This window comes from Daucus carota, chromosome 2, assembly GCF_001625215.2.
Source record: "Daucus carota subsp. sativus chromosome 2, DH1 v3.0, whole genome shotgun sequence".
NCBI lineage: Eukaryota > Viridiplantae > Streptophyta > Magnoliopsida > Apiales > Apiaceae > Daucus > Daucus carota.
The window spans coordinates 10,819,292-10,844,662 of record NC_030382.2 but is presented as its reverse complement, the minus strand read 5'-3'; the positions used below and the strand labels follow the sequence as shown (position 1 = coordinate 10,844,662).

At 42.8% G+C, this 25,371-nt stretch overlaps 2 protein-coding genes across 3 annotated transcripts; one reads left to right on the top strand and one right to left on the bottom strand.

Annotated features, from left to right (window-relative positions):
- Positions 1 to 2,146: 2,146 nt before the first annotated feature.
- LOC108207041 (protein RECOGNITION OF PERONOSPORA PARASITICA 7) lies at positions 2,147 to 19,918 on the top strand. Of its 2 annotated transcripts, XM_064086414.1 has the most exons (3): positions 2,147 to 3,203; positions 17,829 to 18,715; positions 18,828 to 18,995. In XM_064086414.1, the coding sequence occupies exons 1-3, from the start codon at positions 2,198 to 2,200 to the stop codon at positions 18,876 to 18,878; spliced, it is 1,944 nt and encodes a 647-aa protein (XP_063942484.1). In that variant the 5' UTR covers positions 2,147 to 2,197; the 3' UTR covers positions 18,879 to 18,995. The 2 variants fall into 2 exon arrangements, with proteins under 2 accessions (XP_063942484.1, XP_063942483.1); XM_064086413.1 differs by having other exon boundaries at positions 17,829 to 19,918.
- A 120-nt stretch (positions 19,919 to 20,038) lies between these two features.
- LOC108207040 (G-type lectin S-receptor-like serine/threonine-protein kinase At4g27290) lies at positions 20,039 to 23,635 on the bottom strand. The gene is made up of 7 exons (XM_017377506.2): positions 22,171 to 23,635; positions 21,837 to 21,959; positions 21,616 to 21,764; positions 21,243 to 21,453; positions 20,863 to 21,100; positions 20,625 to 20,775; positions 20,039 to 20,529 (listed from the first exon to the last, which is right to left on the bottom strand). Exons 1-7 carry the CDS (start codon positions 23,459 to 23,461, stop codon positions 20,230 to 20,232), a joined length of 2,463 nt encoding a protein of 820 aa, XP_017232995.1. The 5' UTR covers positions 23,462 to 23,635; the 3' UTR covers positions 20,039 to 20,229.
- Positions 23,636 to 25,371: the final 1,736 nt, after the last annotated feature.

Here is a 25,371-nt window from a genome sequence, read left to right as displayed (position 1 = left end):
CCGGCGACGACGAAGGTATATTCGATTTTTTCATTTTAATTCGATTTTGTTTTAATTTATTTTAGTTTTCAAATTTAAATTATACTTTAATTTGATTTCATTTTAATTATATATTAGTTTTTACATGATTTTGAATAAACTGTTCTGCTGTAATTTATAAACTGTTAGTTTTTGAAATTTGAAAACAAAGAAATTTTTTTCATTATTAAAAATGTAATAATCGTTAGTTTTATAATTTAATTTGATTAAGTTTTTAATTAATGTTCGTTTTTTGTGATTTAGGTGGCAGTGGGGGTGCTAGCAGGAGCGGTGCTAGTGGCACTGGCGCGGCTAGTGGCGGTGTTAGTATTGTTACCACTTTACGTGATTATGAAGAAGATCGACATTTTGGTGACATTATTTATGATATGAAAATGAAATGGATTGAATATTTTACAGAATTCCCATATATTTATGGTATTGCATGCCTACTTGATCCCGGTGTTAGACAAGAAGGTTTAGAAAACATGTTAGAACATTATTATAAGGTGTTAGGAGTTTCATATGATTATGTTTTATATGTTACTAATTGTCTCAATTTATTGCATCGTCTTATAGACTTGTATGTTTCAAGAACTGAAACCGCTATACCACCAAAGACAAGTTCTTCAAATAGATTTAATAGTAAAATGTTAGGAATAATAACAAAAAAACAAAAGGTTAGAATTTCTACTACGTCTGCTCCTGTAGCTTCAGTTTCTACTACTATGCTTAGAGAATTTTTTTCTTATAACTATGAATTAGACGAAGATTTTGAAATATTAACATGGTGGAAATGTCATGAGATACAATTTCCAGTTTTAGCTAAAATTGTAAGGGACATATTAGTAGTCCCTGCCTCTACAATTGCATCGGAGTCGGCTTTTAGTGCAGGTAGAAGAGTTTTAGACGAGAAGAGAACAAGTCTCGCGCCAGATGCGGTAAAGATTTGCGTTTGTAAAAAGGATTGGGACCAAGCTGCTAAAAGACAACAAGGACTAAAAGAAGATGACTCGGACGGTGAAGAAGATCCTTGGATGTTGATGGATACTACGACCGAAGAGGGCAATTCTTCAAATGAACAAGAAGAATAAATGAAAATTTCTTTCGTCATGTATTTCTTTATTTAGTTTGTATAAGCGGTTTGTTCCGTTGAATTTTTTAGAGAGGAGTCCTCTCAAATTATTTGTAAAACCTTTTTCCAATTTATAAAATTTATAAGAGGTACCGCCCTCTTGTTACCATTTATTTATTAGTTTATAATAATTTATTATTAATTAAATTAAACAATTAAATTTTATTGCAAAGTTTAAATCCGTTGCACACTTAAATGAAAAACAAACCACTTGCACTAAAAAACAAAAAAAAAACACAATCATTAACTCACCTACTGTTACTACCAACTAAAGGCTATCTGTACTGCCTAGTGAGTGGCCTGTCTGCTTAAACCGCGGCATGAACCGCCTGAACCGCGACCCGCGTCGAACCGTTTAACCCGCTTAACCGTCAAACCCATACAATCCGTATAAGATGGTTCTGGTTTCCAATTTCTTCAGCCCGGCCCGGAACGGACCGGACCGCCAACCTAGACGGGCCGGTTACGTTTCCACCAGTGACGGTTCAGAAACCGTCTGAACTGGCCCGAACTGCCCCGGCCCGCCCGAATGGCCGGCTCTACCCCGAAGCCCCAACTTGGTTTCAAGATAATCTCAACTATATTAGATCATCTCAACACTCCAGCCTCCAGGCCCTTTACATTTAGAGCAACTCCAGCAGCTTCCCTATTTGGAGTCTTAAACCAAAATATGAGGAATATGGGAAAATAATCCACTCCAACAGTATCCTAGTGATTCCCTAAATCACTAAGATCCACTAGTCATGCCTTATCTTTAGGTAACCTCTCTCCTCTCCTAACTCTTATTTTATAATAAATTTTGAATACAAACATGTTCTCTCTTCACCTATTGCAATAATGGCAACTTTTAATAATAAAATAGTATATAAGGAATGAATATAAGGAATATTGTTGGAGGTGAGAATAGCTATTATTATCTTAAGTCACTAGGATCCAATATTTTATATTATATTTAAGGAATGGGCTAAGATGCTGCTGGAGATGCTCTTAAACCATATTTGTGCTTGGTTTCTCTTAAAGAATATACAAATTGAAAAAATTGAGATGGCTGAAGCAGTCGTGTCAATTGTGGTTGGAAGGCTCACTGATTTACTGACAGAAGAAGCTCAATTTCTTCGTGGACTGAGAGACGAAATTCAACAAGCGGTGAACGAGCTCGTGCGGATGAAGACATTCTTAAGAGATGCGGATTCGAGGATAGATGAAGAAAAAATCCGCATTTTGCTTGCAGAGGTACGAGAGCTGGCCTATGATGCTGAACATGTTGTCGAAACTTTTCTTCTCAAAGCTTATTCGGCTAGTGGAAGAAACAGGACCAGGCAAGCAATCAAGTACTCGAAAAAGATCAAAGAAATAGAAATGAAGATGTCTCGCTTTTTCGATTGTTTTGTTGAATATCGTGTTAAATCAACATCAGAATCTTCGGAACCATCGGATTCTTCGTATGGAGCATCGGGGACTCTCAAGCGATTTTACTCTTACACGACTCGTGAGCCAGAAATATTTGTTGGATTTCAGGAAGATGCTGATGGCTTGGTGGGACATTTGGTGAACGAAAGTGAAGATGCTTATCGGCTGATCTCTATTTGTGGTATGGGAGGTCTGGGTAAGACAACTCTCGCGGAAAAAATATACCATCATTCCACCATCAAGACTTACTTTGGGGGTTTAGCCTGGGTTTCCATTTCGCAGAAGTGGCAAAGAAAACAAGTGTTGCAGCGGATTCTGATAGGTCTTGTCCCGGAGAGAAAAAATGAGATCCTTAATTTTGACAAGGACAAGCTCGTAGAGAATATGCTGCAGATCCAACAAAGCAAAAATTGCTTGATTGTCCTGGATGACATATGGTCAATTGATGCTTGGGATTCTTTAAAAGAAGCATTTCCAGCTGGAAAGTCGAGGAGCAGATTAATGCTTACAAGCCGTAATGTGGATGTTGCTGAGCACGCAAATCCTAATGGATTCATTCACCGACCAGTACTTCTAAGCCCAGACCAAAGTTGGGAGCTACTTCGGTTGAGAGCACTTCCTAAAGGAGGAGATTGTCTAGGTATGTAATTTATTTAAGTTAATTGTACAAGCCGAATACTTGCCTGTTTTAGAACTTGGATTTCATTTGAAATACTGGATTTTTTAAAGGGTTAATTATCTGATTGGGCACTCACTTCACACCAATATATCGTTCGGGACACTCTCGAATTTTCGGTATCATTTGAAACACTGTTTTCAGAAACTGTATCAGTCTTAAAAGTAAAAAGTTAAATTCAAAAACAAATCGACAGTTTAAGAAGTGTTACTTATGGGGATTTAACACAGTAGGCTAATGTAGGTATGATTAATTGAATTTCGGCGTCCAAAAAAATGGCTATATAAGGATTATTAGGTTCTTCATAACCCATATCTTCCACATCAATTTTACCTAGTGTTGTGAGAGGAATTGATACAACACCCCCAGAACCGTGTAGCACAATTATAGGGATATTTGTTACAACTACGAAATTCACGGCTAGCTCTTAGGGGCTACCGTTCACATAAACTAAGAAAACGAATGAGAAACGAGTGTGTTTAAGGGCTGAGCTTGCAAAGAACCAAACAACGAGGCCGGAATTATGGAATTCCGTCCTGCAATCGCCCGGAAATATCTGTCACAAAGGTTACACGTGCCTCTCTTTAGAGTGTAGAACTCGTGAATATGATTCTCGTCCCTTTGCAAGGTGCCTACATACCCTATATTTATAGGGATCAAGCCCATGTAGTTCTCGATTTAGGACTCTGAAGAGATAAGCTCTTATCCCCTCTAGTTTAGGATAAAACAGCCTTCTTTCAGTAGTTATCCAGCGGTATCCCACTCCAAGTAGGTCACTTGAAGCCTTCATCTTGCATGATTATCCGAATTTATATGAATTATCTCCCCTTGGTGGTAATTATCTCCATAATGTACGTATTTATCTCTTAATTCGTAGATAAATAATAGCTGATACACTCCCAATATGTCTCCAATTCGTCCTTCTAGAAACAAAGAAGAAGAGTCCTGCTTGGAGTCTGCCTGCCATTCTGCCCAAGCGGCGGAAGCCCTGCCAGCGGCATCCCCTAGCTGCAGTCCCATAACTGCAAGCCAGGATGCACTTAGTGGTAACCCCTAGCAGCGGTAACCCCTAAAGCGGCTTCAGTTGCAACCCCATTCTGATGGCAGCCTTCATTATGCTTCCAATGCAAGTCCATATACCTTCTTGTACACCTTCAATGATTCACCCACCTATGGTGAAGCCCATTATCCTTAACCAAATGATTCCAATAAGCCCAAGTGAAGCCCAAATAATATGATGGGCTATAAAATAAGCCCAGGGAGATTTTATGGCACAACAACTACCCCCCGGTTCCTTGAAGTATTAAATACGAGAGGAACCTAAGAACGGTAACCCTCAATCAACTAGCTGCAAACCCCTAAATTATGTCAGAGATTAATCGTAAATTATTTCTAAGCTTACGTGGGCGTAGCCCGGTGCAAGAAACAAGAAATAATTCAGACATAATTTCCACACATAATTATAAAACCAATTACATTAATTCAGTATAACCACCGCAAGCCTTGAATATTTGTTCCCAAAGATAATTAAAATTACTCCCCAAATGTCACTGAAATTCCATGATTTTTTGCTCCATCTTTCCAGTTTCCCGCGTGTGTCACGTCAGCTTATGATAAGGCTGATCCCAATTATCTAGGGGTTTAATTTGAATTCAAATTAATTTAAAACCCAACTGAACTCCTAATAATGCGGCTAGTTGTAGAGTTCCAGCTAAACTCTCCCTCTCCACCTGCCTAGCTTCTCCTCGGGAAGCCGTGCATCATCAAGGCTATCTTCACGCCTTTCCAATCCAACCATGCCACCTGGCGCGTGTGTCTCCCACTTACCACTACTATAAATTCATGCCTCCGAAGCCTTGTTTCACTTTTTACTTTTAACTCTCACATCTTCCCTCTTACACTTCCCTCACACTCGAAGCACTTCAGACGCTAGTTTACTCCTTCCGGCGACCCTTCGGCTTTTCTCCGACTTTCAACCAAAGGTATGTTTCTTGACCTCCGGCTTTCCTTTTCGTTACATTCATCCACGTTTGTGGCTAGATGCTTGTATGATCCATGCCTGTCTGCCCCTTTTTCTCTTGACTGTTCACCTCGGTATGCGTGCACACACCCACATTCGCCTGGCTCGATGTTACCATGCCTGATTAAACTGCTAATTTGCCCTGCATGCCAGTTATAGTTAAACATGTACACTCATCCTTTGAATATACACACACCACTGGTTTTAATTGACCCCCATTAGGCCCTGATTGTTTCCCAACTGGGTTATCGCCCTTGATGTTGTCGCATTACTTTGAGGCCATGATCGTAGCCCTAGATTGTAAACCCTAGGTTCCCAATTGCTTCCAGGAGGAACCCCTCTTTCACAATCGAACCCCCTTTTTGTGCCCTTTACCTGCTGTGAATGTATTGTTTGCGTGATTTGCTTGCTATACTTGTTTAGCTGGCATCTTAGGATTATGATTGGGCGTTGATTGTTGTGGTTGAGATTAGGGTTAGGATTAGGCTTCCCGCTCCGGGTCCCTTGTTGGGCTTCCCGAAGAAGATGAACCGTCCTCCGTGGCCTGTGCTACTTCCTGTGAGGGATGTAGCCCTCTTACACTTCAGGGCTTCAACTGAAGCCTTTTCATTCCTTCTTCACCCCCGTAGGGCTCCACCCTTGCAGCCCAGTCTTCCGCAAACCCTTTCTCCTTCTCCCTTTTTGTTTTTCTTTCTCTCGACCTCTCCTCATCTTGCTGTGTCCTTTCGTTAACCCATCCTTTCCTATTGTAGATGTCTCAAGGATCCATGTCCTCACACTCTTCTCAGTCTGCCACCAGCAAGGCTCCCGTTGTTGCGGTTGACACGGGATCCTCCTTTAGCCAGGACCTTCAACCTGCCCGGCCCAGTTTAGGGGTTAGCTCCAGAACCCGCTCCAGGCGCAATTTGGTGGTGAAGGAGCTCAACTGGACAACCTCTGAGTCCAGTAAGGCGGATGGGACCTCGGGCCTCCCGCTGGACCCCGCTGCTGAAGCCCTCGAGGGGAGCCCCGAGGAGGCTGAGCGGGAGGTTGAAGCTTCCGTGGAGGTGATCGAGCCTCCAGCTGTAGTCCTGGCCTGCGAGCATATGGACTCCATCATGACTCCTGTTCGGCTGCAGTCCCTATTGGAGTCCTGCAACCCTGGCTGCACCTTGGGGATCCCGAAGCCAGGAGAGAGGTGTCACCGCTTTGACACCCTCAAGCCAGGCACTGGCTACCCCAAAGCCGTGCTTTCCGCCTAGTTCTTCAGGCTGGGTTTGTCTCTCCCCCTCCATCCTTTCATCCTGGAGGTCTTGGACTTCTATGAGGTCTCCCCCATGCAGCTCACCCCCAACTCTTACCGCATGGCGGTCTGCCTCTACATCCTCTATGACATCCACCATGGGGTGAGGATGTCTGCCTTGGAGTTGGGCTGGTTCTTCCAGCTGAAACTTACCGGCAGGACCCCAGGGTTCTTCTACCTTACTGCCTGGAACACCCATCACAAGAAGGGTATCAAGGGCAACCGCCAGTCGATGTCGGACTGGCAGAAGCTCTTCCTCTACTGCTATGACTGCCCAGTCTACAGGAAGGACTTCAATCTCTCCCCCAGTAAGCCAGCTTTCCCTTAATCCAATGTCTAGTTCAGTCCTTTAGGGTTCCCGTTTAGTCTTCTTATGCTTGTATTTGTTGTAGACATGCCAGTGCAGACTCCTCTGGTGGGAGAGTCCCTTGAGAGGGCCAAGCATGTGTTGGGGCTATCCACCGGGCTAGGTGATGGCTCCAGCCTGCTTACTCCAGAAAATCTGGAGAGGCTCGGTTTTTCCACTACGGTGGTAGACGCATCCCCCGTTGACGAGGGGGGTGCAGATGTGGAGGCGACGGGAAGCCCAGGTTTCCTCCTAGCTTGCACCTTTGAACTTATTTTCCTTATATGATATTTGCTTTATAAATTTCCTTCCTGCGTGCTTTATGATTTTTATGCCATCCGCTATGCTTGCATCTTCCCATATTTCTGTATATGTTTGGATATTGTCTAATTGTTTCTCCTTGTTTCTTTCCACAGATATGGCTGCCAACATCCCCCGGTTCATCAAGCGTTCCACGAAGTACGAGGATCTGTTCGGGGAGGCCTCCGATTCTCAGGCTCCCCTCTCTGCCAAGCCTCTCTCCCAGCTTCCTTCTCCCTCTTTAGAGCAGAAGAAGGCCTCCTCCGGGGGTCGCAAGCGGGACCCCTCCAAAGCTGTCGAGGCGGGGTCTTCAGCTGAAGGCCGCTCCAGCAAGAAGCCCAAGTTGGCCCTGGCACGTAGTTCTCCTGCTCCTTCCTCCACTCAGAAGACTCAGCTCTTTCAGAGGATGCTCTCCGACCAGGTATCTGAGGCCACTATCCGGGAGTGGGATAGGCTTTCCATTGCCGAGGCCACCCGAGACAAGATGGTGGCCAACGCCAAGAGCCTATTCCTTGACCTAAAGATGGGGGAGCACGTCGCCGATACCGCCCGGGTGAATGAAACTATGAGGGCGGACCTAAAGCAGGCCAGGGCTGATCTGGCCTCCGCTGTCAAAGAGAGGGACGCCTTCCGGAAGGCCAACCTCAAGTTCAAGGAGGCGGAGGCCGAGGCCCGGCGGCTGAAGGAGAAGGAGGACATGGTGAGGAAGGGCCTTGAGGAGGAGGTCGACGGCCTGCGGAGGCAGGTTAAGGAGCTGGAGCTGCAGGTGAAAGGCCTTCAGGATGCGGCTGCCACCATGAAGGCTGGGAGGAAGGAGAGGGAGGCCACGATATTTGAGGCGGGGGTTGCCGCGGGAGTGAAAGACTGCGTGAAGTCGGCTTACCGCTTCTTTCCCGACAACGATTGGGCAAAGTTGGGGCCTGACGCTGCGGTGGCCCTAGAGGAAGCAAAGGCTGAGGATGAGGCCGGCATAGATAAGGCCCTGGCTGCTTCTCAGGGTCTTTCCGGTGATGGTGGCGACAAAGGGGTTACGGCTGAAGATCAGCCGAAGCCCGCGGAGCTGGTCTCTGCGGGTCTTGTGGTGACGCCCCCGGAAGGGGTTCCGGCCGTAGCCCCTGCGGTAGCCTCGCAGGATCCCCCAGCCGTTGACGAGAAGGACTCCTCCTCCCCTACTGCTCTTTGACCTCCTTTCCCCCTATTTCAATCAACCCCTTTTAATTACGAATGCTGAATTTGTGCGTGGCGCTTGTCGTCACGAATTGAATATTTTTTTTTTTTTGGATGAGGGTGCGGGCACCTCCGAATGCTCCGCAAGACATTTTTTAGTGCTACAAGGGCCTCCCCCTGTTGGTGTGGGGAGGAATTTCCCTTGTAACTTATTTTATATGTAACTGCTTTCATTTCTTCATTCCTTGCCTTGTATTTCCTTGGATAATTTTGTGTTGGTCGCCTAACTTTTCCATGCAGGTAGAAAGAACGAATATAGGGGATAGCCCTTGTAAGCGTTGTTTGCTTTCTGGGGGGTTATGACCCTTGGGACCTTGTTCTTCAAGGTCGTTTCCTTCTTTGTGAATGTATGTTGATGTATACGTTTGTGTTAACTCCCCAATAGCGTATGTAAAAGCACTTAGTCTTTCCTTGTAATAATCCATTTAAGCACAGTTGAATCTGATCTCACATGTGTGAGAATCTAGGGACACCATTGGACGTAAGCCTTAAAATGACCCCTAGGTGTAAGCCTTTAGAGTAGTCTCCAAGTATAAGTTCTGAGATAATTTTACAACGTAGGCCTTGTAATAATTCCTCCGAATAAGTTCTGAAATAATTCCACGAAGTGAGCTTTTTAGTAATCCCACCAAGTTGGCCTTGTAATAACTTCACCAAGTAATCCTTATGAGCCTGGATAGGTTCTAAACTCGAAAGCCGCGAAAAGCCTTCGGCCTTGAAAGCCTTGATAGGCTTGAAACCTTGAAAGCTTGAAAAGCTTTAGCCTTGAAAGCCTTGATAGGCTCGAAACCTTGAAAGCTTGAAAAGCTTTAGCCTTGAAAGCCTTGATAGGCTTGAAACCTTGAAAGCTTGAAAAGCTTTAGCCTTGAAAGCCTTGATATGCTTGGAACCTTGAAAGCTTGAAAAGCTTAAGCCTTGAAAGCCTTGATAGGCTTGAAACCTTGAAAGCTTGAAAAGCTTTAGCCTTGAAAGCCTTGATAGGCTTGAAACCTCGAAAGCTTGAAAAGCTTTAGCCTTGAAAGCCTTGATAGGCTTGAAACCTTGAAAGCTTGAAAAGCTTTAGCCTTGAAAGCCTTGATAGGCTTGAAACCTCGAAAGCTTGAAAAGCTTTAGCCTTGAAAGCCTTGATAGGCTTGAAACCTCGAAAGCTTGAAAAGCTTTAGCCTTGAAAGCCTTGATAGGCTTGAAACCTTGAAAGCTTGAAAAGCTTTAGCCTTGAAAGCCTTGATAGGCTTGAAACCTTGAAAGCTTGAAAAGCTTTAGCCTTGAAAGCCTTGATAGGCTTGAAACCTTGAAAGCTTGAAAAGCTTTCCTTCCCACCGGTGCAGCCAAGTTATCAAGTTGTGTTTACGAGTTTTAGTGTTTTCGATTCCCAAATTTATTTGAATTTTAAGCCAAATGAGTAATGTTAATGATACGCCTACTACCCCCCGAGTTCTTTAGCATAATTTTAATTATGGTGGAGAACTAGGTGCAATTGAAGCCTTAAATAATTTTTAGAGCATACATGAAGTATCCAATTAACAATCATGGTAAGCAAGCATACACAACATTTTCATAACGGAAAGCTGCGAAATTTTATTGAATCACATGGTAGAAATTGACATAGCATAATATTGGGGGGTGCAACGACACTACCCCCCGAGCGTCCTAGCAAGTAAAGCAAATAGTAGCCTGATAATTTTCCTAAAAGCATGGCGATTACAACTAATAAATCGCCTTTATTTCCTGACCCTTAAGCCGAAGCCTACAGAAATACTACCCGGGTGAAGCTACTGGTAATACCTCTTTAAGTGTTGAGCGTTCCATGCCCGTGGTATGAGTCTTCCATCCATGTCTGTGAGGTGATAGGTACCTTCCCAAAGCACTGTTTTGATGATATATGGGCCTTCCCACTTTGCACCGAAGGCCCCATGAGCGGGAACCCTCATGTTAGGCATCATTTTTCTGAGAACTAGGTCTCCCGTTTTGAGGGGTCGAGCCCTAACTTTCTTATCGAAGTATTTACGGGTCCTCTGTTGATACGCAGCAAGTTTCAACTGAGCCGTATCTCGTACTTCTTCAATCAGATCTAAGTAGAGCCTGTGGTTGACTTCATTATTCTCAGGGTCGTAGTTATCCCTTCGAAAAGATCCTGCTCCAACTTCTACGGGAACCATGGCTTCACACCCGTATGTTAGGGTGAACGGGGTTTCGCCGGTGGTAGACCTTGGAGTGGTATTGTAAGACCACAACACCATGGGAAGTTCCTCCGGACAGCATCCCTTTTTCTCTTCCAGTTTGGCTTTCAGGGTGTGCTTAATAATTTTGTTTACGACCTCCGTTTGACCGTTGCTCTGAGGGTGGCACACCGCGGAGAAGCCTTTCTTTATGCCAAGGTTTTCACAGAAAGTCATCATTTCATTGCTGTCAAATTGTTTCCCATTGTCTGATATGAGCTTGTAGGGAACCCCGTACCGACAGACGATCGCACGACAAACGAAGTCTACCAACTTCCTTGCAGTGATGGAAGCTAGGGGTTCAGCTTCAGCCCATTTAGTAAAGTAATCTACAGCCACGACTGCATATTTCACCCCTCCTTTCCCTTTTGGTAATTCACCAATCAGATCTATACCCCAAACAGCAAACGGCCAGGGGCTTGTCAGGGTCTTCAGGGGTACCGCGGGGCTCTTGTTTGTATTGGAGAACCTTTGGCAACTGTCACAGGCCCTGGCGAAGGCATGAGCATCCTTGTGGAGGGTAGGCCAGTAGTAGCCTTGACGGAGGATTTTGTGAGCGAGGGAGGCACCCCCCGAGTGATTCCCACAGATTCCTTCATGCACCTCGCGCATAATGTATTCACACCTTACCCCAGCAACGCACCTGAGGAGGGGCCGATTGAATCCCCTTTTGTAAAGGATTCCATCATAAATTACATACTGGGCTGCCTTGTACCTCAATTTCCTGGCCTCATCTTTGTCCGTAGGCAGGGTTCCGTTGGCTATGTATTCATGGATTGGGGTTGTCCAGAGGTTAGTCTCATCAGCTTCAACATCCATGACTTCAATTTTGGGGATGCTAGGCTGATGCTGGATTTCGAGGGGGATCACCCCGAGCATGTGTGCATCCCTCTGAGAGCCTAATTTGGCTAAGGCATCAGCATCTGCATTCTCAGACCTTGGTATTTGCTCTAGCTTGATTTCCCTGAATTTCCCAATTAGTTCCTGGGCATACCGCATATAGAGATCGGTGCGGGGACCCCTAGCTTGGAAGCCTCCTCGGATGTGCCAGACTACCAGCATAGAATCACTGTAAACATTCATGTTTTCCACTCTCATTTCCAAGGCCAGCTTCAGGCCAGCTATTAGGGCTTCATACTCCGCGTCGTTGTTAGTGGCGTTGAAGTCGAAATGAATGGAGCTTTGCAGCTTATGGCCTTCCGGACTGACTAAGACAATGCCAGCCCCGGCCCCATTTCCATTCACAGCCCCATCGACGTACAGGTTCCACCAAGGGGAACAATTCTCGGGTATGGCTACTGGAGGCTGGGGTTGAGGTATGCATTCCATCCCTTCGACTTCAAAAGTGGGTGGAAACTCCAAGATGAAGTCAGCTAGCGCTTGCCCCTTTATTGCGGTTCTAGGCTTGTACTCTATGTCAAACTGGCCCAGCTCGACTGCCCATTTCATGATTCTTCCCGAGGCTTCCGGCTTGTGCAAGACCTGTCTGAGAGGGAAGGATGTTCGTACTTCAATCTTGTGAGCCTGAAAGTAAGGCCTTAATTTGCGGGAAGCCAAAATTAGTGCGTAGGCTAACTTCTCCATGTTTGAGTAGCGGGTTTCAGCATCAAGTAATCTCTTGCTCACATAGTATACTGGCTGTTGGGCTTGCTCTTCCTCCTTGATCAGGACAGCGCTAATCGAGAACTCGGAAACCCCTAAGTAAAGGATCAAGGCTTCACCCTCCGTTGGTTTGGCCAACAGGGGCGGGCTTCCGAGTTGCTCTTTCAGCTTCAGGAAAGCAGCCTCACATTCTGTCGTCCATTCAAATTTTTGCCCCTTTTTTATGGCTGCAAAAAATTCTCTGCATTTGTCTGAGGATTTTGAGATGAACCGGTTTAGGGCGGCAACCCGGCCTGTAAGGCATTGCACCTCCTTTACGTTCCTAGGCGACCTCATTTCAATTAAGGCCTTGATTTTCGCAGGGTTAGCTTCGATTCCCCTGTGATTGACAATGAAGCCCAAGAACTTGCCGGATTCAACCCCGAATACGCATTTTTGGGGATTCAACTTCATCCTGTAGTCCCTCAGTATGTCGAACATTTCTGATAAGTGTGTAACATGATCGTAAGCTTCCTTTGATTTTACTAACATGTCATCTACATACACTTCCATAGTTCTTCCAATCTGATCTTTAAACATCTTATTGACCAGCCTCTGATATGTAGCCCCGGCATTTAGTAACCCAAACGGCATGCCTATATAGCAATAAAGCCCCCTGTCAGTGATGAAGGAGGTGTGTTCCTGATCTGGCTCGAACATGGGGATCTGATTGTAGCCCGAGTAGGCGTCCATGAAGCTTAACAGTGCATGCCCCGCAGTGGAATCCACCAATTGGTCAATTCGAGGGAGCGGGAAGCTGTCCTTAGGGCAAGCCTTGTTCAGATCAGTGAAATCTATGCAAGTTCTCCACTTTCCGTTTGGTTTCTTTACCAACACTGGGTTTGCTAGCCATGTGGGGTAAAAAGCTTCTTTCACTAGGCCTGCCTTCAATAGTCGGTCTACCTCTTCTTGAAGAGCGGCAGCCCTTTCCCCGCTAATTGGTCTTCTCTTCTGTCTGACTCCCTTCCTGTCTGGGTCAATATTGAGGTGGTGGCACATGACTTCCGGGTGAATCCCGATCATATCCGAATGGTTCCAAGCGAAGACGTCCAGATTATTCTTTAAGAATGCGGTCAGGGTTTCCCTTAGGTCCGGCCCCAATTGCTTCCCAATTTTTAGTTCTTTAGTGGGGTCGGACTCATCCACCAAGATGGACAGGGTATCCCCGGCTGCTCCAGTCTTCACCTGGGTTTCCGGCATCCTTGGGTCGAGGTCGATCTCAACGGTAACCTCTTTGTTGCCACCCTCTTGGGGTTGCGTACCCAGGATTTCATGAACGGGAAGTCGTGTTCGGTTTCCGAGTTGATAGGTTACCATAGCACTGTTGAAGTCACAAGGTGCCTCGCACTCATTTTCTTGCTTTTTATTTTGGGGTTGCTTTTGATATTCCTCTTCAAAGTCACTGTCAGTAACATCTTCCAGAATCCCTTCAACCAGGGTTTCAGCTGTATCAATATTCTTCATTGGGAGTGCATCCGTGGGTTCAAGCCTTTCATGCACGGCATGCGAGGCTTCTAGATAAGGATCTTCCCCCGGATGTTGTACTATAATCACCATGTTGGAGGTTGCTTTCACAAATTTTATCAAAACCCTTCTCTGAGCCTTGGTTTCGGGTTCCTTTTCTATATCCACTTGCTTGTAACAGCTCTCCGGGATGTCTTCATCCATTTGCTGGGCTTCTTTACAGGCTTTTACTGCAGATTTCAAAGCCTTGCTATAACATTCCCGAGAGTCAGCCTGACATCCTCGTACACATCCTACCCCATTGGGGGTTGGGAACTTCATGGATAAGTGGTATATTGAGGTTACAATCCGCATGTCCCTTAAGATAGGTCTGCCCAGGATCCCGTTATAGGAGATGTCTTCGTTCACTATCATGAACTCTGCAACCTGAGTGACAGCCCGGGGTTCCACTCCAAGGGTGATCGGGAGCCTTACCCTTCCAACAATCTGGACAGCATTCCCCGTGAAACCATACAACTCATTATAGCAAGCCATCATATCTTTATCCGCCATTTTCATTCTTTGGTACGCATTGTAGGCTAAGATATTGACAGAGCTTCCGTTATCGACAAGAAGCCTGTGTACATTGACATTTCCGATCACGGCTGTTACCACCAGGGCGTCGCTATGAGGATGGTGTACCGCGCGCGCATCCCCCTCAGTGAAGGTAATGTCCATAGTCTCCCCTTTGAACATTTTGGGAGGCCTTTCAGACAGATGGCACACATTGGTTAAGGGCGGCCCTCGGGCTTCCCGTACATATCTCTTCATAGCACTGCGTCCCTGGCCTCCCACGAAGGGCCCTCTGATGATCATTCGTACACTACCAGCACGGGTGTTACGGTTGGCTTCCTGGTTATTTGTCCTTTCAGCTTTCTTTTCCTTATATTTCTTAGCCTCTTGGGCTACAAACTCCGTCAGGTATCCTGTTCTGATAAGATCCTCTATGTGGTCTTTAAGATGAACACATTCCGCCGTGTCATGCCCGTTCAAATCGTGGAAAGCACAATATTTTCCCTGATCTTTCTTTCCAGGGGGTCCACTTCGAAAGGGCTTTCGGAAGAGTCTTGCCTTGTCTCCGACCTCAAAAATGTGATCTATAGAAGCTGTCAGTGGTGTGTATTCGTGGTACCTCGCTTCTCTCGTCTTCCTCACTGTCAACCTTGACTTGTCGAAGCCCTGCGTGCTGGTTGCGTTCACTGTAATGGGCGAGGTCTTGCCATCTCGACTCGAGGGCTTTTCACCAGCAGGCTTTACGTAGGGGTTCCTCTTGTAGGTGTTCCTCCTATCTGGGCTGTAAGACCTATCCCTCTTGTTTTTCCAGCTGCTGCGGCTTTCAGACTTTGACTCCTTCTTTAACTTAGCCAGGGATTCCTCGATCACCTTATGGGGTTCAGCTCTAGCAAAGAAGTCAGCTAGGGTTTCAGGCTCCCGCCCTTGCAACTCCTTCCAAAAGTCTGTTCCGGGCCTTACCCCCGCTATCAAGAAGTTCTTCAGGGTTTCCTTTGAAGTTGGCCTAACCCGGGGTACCTCTGCGTTGAAGCGCTTGAAATACTCTCTCAATGTCTCATGTTCCTTTTGCTTAATATTAGCCAGGGTGTTGGCAGGTGGGGCGTAAGTGACGGAAGCCCTGAATTGTCCCACAAACAGTTCGCACATTTTCCTCCAAGAGCTGATGGAATCAGCGGGAAGCCTCTTGAACCAGTGATGAGCGTCATCCCTGAGGGTTGCAGCCAACAAGCGACATTTTGTGAGGTCTGGAATCTGGTAGACCTCCATCTTAGTATCGAACCGGCTAAGATACTCCACGGGATCTGTGGTTCCGTTAAATCGCAGGTCGCCCACCCCCCTGTAGATACGAGGTAGGGGTGACTCCCTAACCTTCTTAGTAAAGGGTGACTTTACGGTAAGCTCGGCTTTCGACTTCTTATCGGCCTTCACCTTCTTTAGGGCTTCCAGCAGTTCTTCCATCTTGCATTTATTATCCCCATCATCAAGTGCAACCTCATAGTCATCATCTAGGGGCTGATCTTTCTTTTTGCTTACTTCATTATCATTGTGCGACCCTGAGCTTTCCTCATCATCATGAATGGAGATAACCTTCGACGGCCTTTGGTTTTTGTCCTTTGACCGAGCTTCAGACACGGGCTTCTCGTGTCGTTGACTGGGAGGAGCCCTATGCTGCGAGCCTTCAGGTCCATCCCCGTTAGGGGCCTTGTTGCCAAGCCTGTGCCGCAAGTCTTGCTCGGTCAGTTTCCTCCCAAGGCGGTCGAACACACTGGCAGCCTGCGAGTGCTCTTTATCATCCATTTCGGGGTTAGCTTCTTTCTCAGGATTACCACCTTCTTTCCTGCCGCCTTCTGCACCGAAATCTAGCTTGGTGGGAGTCACCTTGCTAGCCCTTTTCGACCTTGCTGACTTTCTTTTCAAGGAGGCAATCCTCCTACTCATTCTCTTCATTTTTGCCTTCATCTCCTCGCGGGTCAGTTCTCCGCTTGGAAGATCACTTTCATCCTGCGTAGCGCCTTCCGGCGTCTTGGGGTTTTCATTGTTTTCGGGAATTTCTAACATCTCTCCTATCTAAGATCAGTAATCCCCTCCTTCTAGCGCCAAAAAGTGTTGTGAGAGGAATTGATACAACACCCCCAGAACCGTGTAGCACAATTATAGGGATATTTGTTACAACTACGAAATTCACGGCTAGCTCTTAGGGGCTACCGTTCACATAAACTAAGAAAACGAATGAGAAACGAGTGTGTTTAAGGGCTGAGCTTGCAAAGAACCAAACAACGAGGCCGGAATTATGGAATTCCGTCCTGCAATCGCCCGGAAATATCTGTCACAAAGGTTACACGTGCCTCTCTTTAGAGTGTAGAACTCGTGAATATGATTCTCGTCCCTTTGCAAGGTGCCTACATACCCTATATTTATAGGGATCAAGCCCATGTAGTTCTCGATTTAGGACTCTGAAGAGATAAGCTCTTATCCCCTCTAGTTTAGGATAAAACAGCCTTCTTTCAGTAGTTATCCAGCGGTATCCCACTCCAAGTAGGTCACTTGAAGCCTTCATCTTGCATGATTATCCGAATTTATATGAATTATCTCCCCTTGGTGGTAATTATCTCCATAATGTACGTATTTATCTCTTAATTCGTAGATAAATAATAGCTGATACACTCCCAATATGTCTCCAATTCGTCCTTCTAGAAACAAAGAAGAAGAGTCCTGCTTGGAGTCTGCCTGCCATTCTGCCCAAGCGGCGGAAGCCCTGCCAGCGGCATCCCCTAGCTGCAGTCCCATAACTGCAAGCCAGGATGCACTTAGTGGTAACCCCTAGCAGCGGTAACCCCTAAAGCGGCTTCAGTTGCAACCCCATTCTGATGGCAGCCTTCATTATGCTTCCAATGCAAGTCCATATACCTTCTTGTACACCTTCAATGATTCACTCAGCTATGGTGAAGCCCATTATCCTTAACCAAATGATTCCAATAAGCCCAAGTGAAGCCCAAATAATATGATGGGTTATAAAATAAGCCCAGGGAGATTTTATGGCACAACACCTAGTTTTTGGACGCGGAAATTCAATTAATTGTACCTACATAATCTCTATATCCTACTGTGTTAAAGCCCTATGAGTGACAGTTCTTCAACTGTCGATTTGGTTTCGAATTTAACGTTTCATTCTTAAGACTGATACAATTTCTGAAAACGGTGCTTCAAATGAGACCGAAAATTCGAGAGTGCCCCGGATGATATATTGGTGTGAAGTGAGTGCCCAATTAGATAATTAACCCATTTTTTAAATGACATGTTTGGATACACACAAAAGGTTGGATTTTAATTCCATTTGAAATCCAGGACATTCAAATACTAGTATAAAACTTAGAATTTGACATGACACCTCAAATCATGTCATTTGAAATCCCAAATTTGAAATGAAATACATGCTCCCAAACACAATCTTAGAGATAATAATTCTAGAAGTGATTATCTTATATCTGTTAAAATTATGTGTATGTGTACATTGTTAACTTTAACGTACGTGTTACAGACATTACTAGAGATGTACAAAGGATGGAAGAACTAGGAAGAGAATTGGTCAAAAACTGTGGCGGTCTTCCACTTGCTATAGTCACTTTGGGAGGAATTCTTGTGACAAAACCTTCGTTGATAGAGTGGGAGAAGGTGTATAATGATAGTCTCTTATCCCTGAAGAGCGGGGAAGCTGGATTGGGAAAAAAATATCAAAGTCAATTACTTTACGTTTTGAATTGGAGTTACAATGACTTACCCCCTCAGCTGAAATTATGCTTTCTATATTTAGGAAAATATAGTGAAGATGAAAGTATAGATGCAGAGACTTTGTATCAGTTATGGATCGCGGAAGGGATGGTCCTATCCAGCGACAAAAGAGAAGGGGAAACAATGATGCAAGTAGCTGAATCTTATCTGGGAGAACTGGTTCACAGGAGTATGGTTCAAGTGAAGTTTAACAATGAGAAATCATTTATAAATTTCAAATCCTGTTCTCTTCATGACCTTATGAGAGACCTATCCATATCCCAAGCAGAAGCGGAAGAGTTTTTCAAAGTGATTGATCTTCGTGAAAAAAAGGATTTTCACCTTAGTCCTTTGGCAGATTTCAAGCCCTCTAATACTCGACAGCTTGTAGTTCATTTTGATGATGGGTATAGAGGTAAAAGAAGTCATCCTTACTTTAGTAAGAAATTTAATCAGCAAAAGTATCGATCAGTGTTACTATTCAATGAGTTAGGAACACGAAGTTTGCCACCAGCACTTGGATCATGTATTGCCAATTTCAGATTTGTACGAGTTTTATCTTTAGAAGTTGCTGGTGATGTGTATATTTGTTGTTCTCCTTCTGGAATTAATCTTGGAAAAGTACTAGGTACCCTTGTTTACTTGCGATATCTCAAGGTAAGTGATGTTCGGTTGTCAATTTTTCCATCTATCCAAAAGTTGAGGCTACTAGAAACTCTGATATTTGATATACAATTTGATATTTATTTTCCGCCATGGCTGTCAATAGACATTCTCAGTATGTTGGGACGTCTGCGTCATTTGTATCTACCATCACTAGGAGTTCGTAGCACAAGAAAGAAGTCAAAGCTACGGTTCAATGGTTTGATCCAGTTGGAGACACTAGCCAATTTTGACACTGATTGGTGTGAGGTTAAGGATCTGGTGACATTAATCCGTCTCCAGAAACTAACAGTCAGAACTAGCTGTGACGATATGGAAGAGATGATGGAAAATTTGGCAGCTCTAGCTTTGTCATCATCTTCATGTCTCCAGTACTTGGAACTTTATATTTCTACACGTAACCAAACGTTAGACAATAGTAAAGATATGTTGAGAAAGTTGTTGTGGAATTATAATTTCAACCTGCAAAAATTAGAAATAGCTGGCAAGCTCCCAGAGTTGGCTCTATTACTTGAGCAGCAACCGCAACAACTTCTTCATACTCATATGGATGTATCTGTAATTCGTATCACCCGCTTAACATTATGGGAGTCGTGCCTAGAAGAAGACCCGATGCCAGTACTTGAGAAGATTGCTACACTGCGTGAACTCTATTTACATATATTCACATTTATAGGGGAGGAAATGGTATGCTCAGCCACGGGCTTTCCAAAACTTACTGATCTTTCACTTGAGTTCTTCCCCAACTTTGTAAAATGGAGAGTGGAGAAAGGAAGCATGCCCTTTCTATCCCAGTTGATGATTTTTGCATGTTCTAAGATGGAGGAGCTTCCAGATGGACTAATGTCTCTCAGTTCCCTTCAAACTTTGGCTTTACTCTCAATGCCTTCAGATTTCTGTGATATGGTCCGCAAGGTAAACGGAGAACAAGGAGCTGAGTTTTACAAAGTTGCTTACATACCTTCCCTCACCATTGATAGAGAATAATTTTATTCTTATCTTTCATAATTTTTGAATGTATATTGTAATCATAATTCACATGAACCCTAGCTTGATTATATATTAATGAGCTGTACTGTACAAAAATGTGTTCATATTACATGTAATGGCATTTATAGATTGCCTGCAAAGATTCATTTTGCATTTATATATATGAAATTGTAACACAAGCTAAATGATATTGATTCGCAGTTAAAACAATTAAATAAAATTAGCTGCAGATAGAGTTAATCCTGCAATGAGAAATGTTTTAATATCTGACATTTCTCAGAACAGGATATGTGTATACACTATACAACAGATGTGGAGAAGTCTAAGTTATTGATTATAATTTACTAGTTCAAGAATTAGGAGGAAAGGTAAAAAAATTATTACATGTCTTAGTACAGATTTGGTTGATATTTATACCAACAAAAATCTCCTAGTTTTTTCTCAACTGAGAGCAAAGGAAAACATATAACTGTTGAGAAAATTTCCCTTTATAAAGTCACAAATTTAGCTACCTTGTACTATCTGGGGCCAAAATCCGAAAGACTTATACTATTAGTTGTCCATGTTTTTGTTAACGGATCTGTCATACTGTCTGAAGATTTGAAATTGTAGGCACCAGGCCGTGTAGGCCTTGGGAGTTCACTCTCGGAAGTCATCATGGACACCACGTATGACATGCTTGGTCTGTCTTCTGGATAAGTGTTGACGCATAATAAGCCTATCTGTATTGCTCGAAATGCTTCAGACTTATCATGTGACTCCAGAGTTTTGCTATCAAAGAGTTCAGAAAGCTTTCCCTCTTCATAAAGAGTCCAGGCCTGCACAATTTACGTAGGGGTGAGTGGATATCAAATCATCAGAAATCTTTGTACAAGCATTATGTGGAATGAAACTATGGAGTCCTGGAACTTACATAACTAAGAAGATTAGGGCTATACTCAGAATGATAGTAACGCCCCATTTTCTTCCCAGTAACTATCTCTAGAACAAGTACGCCAAAGCTATACACATCGGATTTAACAGAAAATGTTCCGTCAAGTGCATACTCAGGGGACATATAACCGCTGCAGGAGCAATAATAAAATAAGAAAAATAAAGCAGTTATTCTGAATTTGAAGTAATAAAATAGGAGGATTGATTATAGTTCTTACAATGTCCCAACTACTCTAGTAGTATTTGCTTGAGTTTCACTTCCTGTAAAAGTTTTGGCCATGCCAAAGTCTGATATTCTTGGATTCATTTCATGATCAAGTAGAACATTACTAGCTTTAAGATCTCTATGTATGATTCGTAATCTTGAGTCCTGATGAAGATAGAGAAGCCCCCTGGCAATTCCGCAAATAATGTTCTGACGCATTGGCCAATCTAGGGTCTTGCTTAGTTCCGGGTCTGCAAAATTTGTCCACACCAGTCATTGTAATATTTTGAGATCAAATTTTTAACTGAAATCAAACAAATTATACTAATCCAGGATTTAGAGTAAAAACTGAATCTGAATGAAAATTAGTCAACCATGTTGAGTAGGGCATACCAAAGAGAATGGCATCTAAACTTTTGTTGGGCATGTACTCATAGATCAACATCATTTCACCTTCCTCAATGCAACATCCTAAAAGCCTCACAAGGTTTCGATGCTGAAGTTTGGCTATTACTGAAACTTCATTCTTGAACTCATCGAGTCCTTGTGTTGATTGTTTTGACAGCCTCTTCACCGCGATTTCTTGGCCATCCTCCAAGGTACCCTGCAACAATTGTTTGATAATGTCAAGATTGAGTTCTCTGGTGAAATAAATTTGATTGAACACAATTACTTAAATAATACCTTCAAATACTTCAGTAAAATAATACTATCATAATGTAAGATATTCTCTTAGATCAATGTTTTAGTAACAGGAGATTCTTACCTTATACACGGGTCCAAAGCCGCCCTCACCAAGCTTATTGCTTAAAGAGAAGTTCATGGTGGCTCTGGCTATGATAACGAAGTCAAACATAGGCAAATCTAACTCCTCCCTCTTATTATCACGTACGGAACCTTTCACGTCTGTTATCCCTGCTAAGTGAAGGTAATTCTTACTACTTCGCCATATTAATTATTAGACAACAAGTATGTCAGAGGGCATACCTTTTTTTCTCAGCAGTCTGTTTCTGCGCACACATTTCAGGAATACGCCTAGCAATATTGCTACCATTACTGCTACCAAAGGAACGATAACTTTTACTGTCCTCTTTGTTCTTGAACTCGCATCTATAGAGAAAAACTACCATGTTAGAAGATGACTCAATTTATCAAATGGAGCACTTTTGTTCGATAAAATGCTATTTTACTTGGAAAATTTTTTAAGGTTCAGATTTGTAGACAGAAAGCGTTAGTGATGAGATGCCAACAATGAGTCAGTGACTTTATTTTTCTTGGAAGTAATAAGTATGTACAAACTTTGAATATGATGTAATGTTACCTGAAGCAGCAGCTTTTACAAAAAACGGGAGCCCAGGTCCATCGTAATCTCTGATATCATACAGATCATTGAACCATAACATGCATCCCATTCCGCCTTGTCTGACATCTATATTTGAGTAAGCTGTGCAAGAGCAATTATTTAAGCACGCGGTCTTACATTGCTGAAGGTCCATGCTGGTGTTATAAGTTGAATTCCGCGTGTCAGGCATTTTGCCATGAATAAATTGAAAAAATGTGTCTCCTTTTCCGCAGCTGAAAGGAGTCTTTCTCACACAACCTTCTGACCAATTTCCCAACTTCCAATTTTTTGGATCTTTCGGTTCATATCCTTTCAGACAGCTACATTCTCTGTCACCCCCTGCCCCTGCTTTACTGCCTTCACAACTACCATATGCACCACAAAGTGCATATCTCTCACAGATATCTTGCTGTGAGTTGAGATTACTTGCCCAAATTTTCTGCTTATCATTCCATGATAAAATTTGGGAAACTCCTTCTGAAGACAGCACGAGGCGCACAACAACAGGACTATTCGGGACACTGTACCTGTAATAGATCTCCTCCTTATTCAAAGCAGAATCTGGAATAAAACTCTGATCAGGCTGAAAAAATCTCAGCCCACTAAACTCTACATTATCCCATGGTCCAATTCTGAATATCACATTGGAATGGTTGTAGCCAATCAACTGTGGATACCCATTATTGTTAATCCCAAAGCGGAAATTGCCTGGAGCCGGATCATCAGGACTTTTCCACGAAGTGAGGTATCGTTCCAGGCCCTTCTTGAAGTCGAAACCAATCTTCTGTGTAGGCAGAAGATGGTCTACAGGATGATCAAAGCTCTGCCAAAAAAAATTTGTAGGGTCCCCATCATTTCTATTCCTGATGACAAGATTTCCAGTATCATACAATTGCGCCACAGTCGTGTTGTCCCCCACAGATCCTGTCGAGTTTGCTGACCAGATCACACTTCCTGTTCCATCAGAAAGTACTAAGCTTCCAATTGAATTTACGCTTAGTACCCCTGACGTATCCGTCAGAGGAGTCTCGCGATTAGCCACCCATACTACCACCCTTGGTAAAATTTTCATGTACCATATTCCCAAGTACCGATTCTTGGACCTTCCAGGGCTGAAAAATCCCATTTGGAAGACTTCACCACTCGAGTCGATGGTGTCATTACCATCATCCGTGACCTTCTGATCTACGGAGATAATGTCCACAGCAGTAGACCTTAACAAGATGAAACAGAATGCAAAGAAAAAGAGAATGAGTTTAGTGTTTGCCATTGAAATGTAAACCTTCAATGCTTTCTAGGCTTACTTATGTGCATTCGAAATTCGAAGTCAATGTGAAAAAATTCTGAGCACGTATACTAATCTCTTTCTGCATAATTTAAAGAACTGTAAGATTGAATAAGCACGTAGCTCTCATTGAATCAGTTTGTTACTTAAATATTCGAGATTTCGCGGTGGAAGATATCTCAGCACGTTAACAACTAAGTCCTTGTATCTGGAGATTTATCTGCTGACAATTTTTTAGTGCAGATAAATATTTACCTTGACTTGAGGATTTTTTATTCTTCAGTTTTTGTGAATGTTAAGTAAAGCTGTCCTGTAACATTCTTGAGTAAAGATGAACTATTCTTCATAATGGAACCAACTATCTGTATCTGATCCCTAGTGGCACCTTTGTGGAAGATACTTGATATGGTATGTACTTGATCTTCCAGCACATTTGCCAATATTTGTGGAATCAAATCCATTGGCCACTTTTATCAATATTGTTGAATACATTTTTTTTTGAGAAATATTGTTGAATACATTAATAATGCACAACCATAAAACCGCTAATTAAAGTAATCTGATCGAAAATAATTATATTGAACAAAAAATTTTATAGTCGAATTTAGTAATTGATAATTTTGATCGGTTAAATATGACCGAGCATGACCACATAAATGTTATCGTTATCTTCGACATGACCTCTTCAATATTGTTGGAATTAGTCTTTTTTAACTCGAAAAGTCAAAGTTGGCCAAAATTTGAATTTGAGTCTAATAATTCAATTTTTGGCTAATTTTAAAAGCGGCAGGCATCAAAGCTGGAATGTTTAAACTTAATCGGCATCAAATACGGCCGGCATTAAAGTTAGAATGTTCAAAAGTGGTCGGCATCAAATTTTGCCACACTGTCGTCGAAAATAATCCAAATCGCTTTTGTCCTCTCTTTTTTTGATTAATGACATGATTTGACAAATAAGTAATAATACTTCTTGGTACAAAATCAGTTTTCAATGAATAAAGAGTGTTAAATATATAACACAACTTAACTAAACACTTTCTTCTAATATCTTCAGAAAAATTTAATTTAACAATTCTTAAATTTTAATTTTTACTAAAGAATTATATATTGGGGGAGACACTTGTATATTTTGTTTAAAAGACCTGCATGTGTAATTTATATGTCATCCATGCATGTCGTGACAGTGTGACACATCAAAGAAATGTAGCATTATTAAAACAAGACGCATGTCATGGTGGATTAGTTAATGTAGGAACCGAGACATGTTCTCATATCATCTTCTGTAAGATGATACTTTATTAGTAGATTAGTTAAGTGGTCTCTTTATGAAGCTAGGGGGTTTCTCAGAAAGCTCTTCAAGATATTAAAATGGAACTTAAATTGAGTACTATAGCCACTTCATTCTTGATCTAGGTTGTCTGGAGAACGAAAAGTAGAGAATAAAAGTAGGAACTCGGGCCTGTATATCAAGCACCTTTCATATTGGTTTTTGTAAATGTTGATAATGTCTTCAATTGGTGGTTAACAATAGTTGATAAAATTATATGTTAAATTTGACTCAAACTAATCATCAATTGACTTAATTTGATCATAACCGTAGACTCAAAAATTAAAATTATCCGGAATTGAAAAATGATAACTAAGGAGGGTAGCTTATTTAGGACTTCAATATAGTTACTAAAACATGGTATTTGGCTAACGGAATAATGGTAAAATGTGTCTTTGATTCTTCCTATTTTTGAGGTTTTGAAGAATCAAAATCAGATTTTGTCATGATTCCGTGAGTCAAATAGCAAATTTTAATAACTATATTAATTGAACCCCAAAACAAGCTCTACCCGCCTATGTCATCATTTTCAATTTTAGGTAATTTCAATTTCAATTTTAAAGGAATG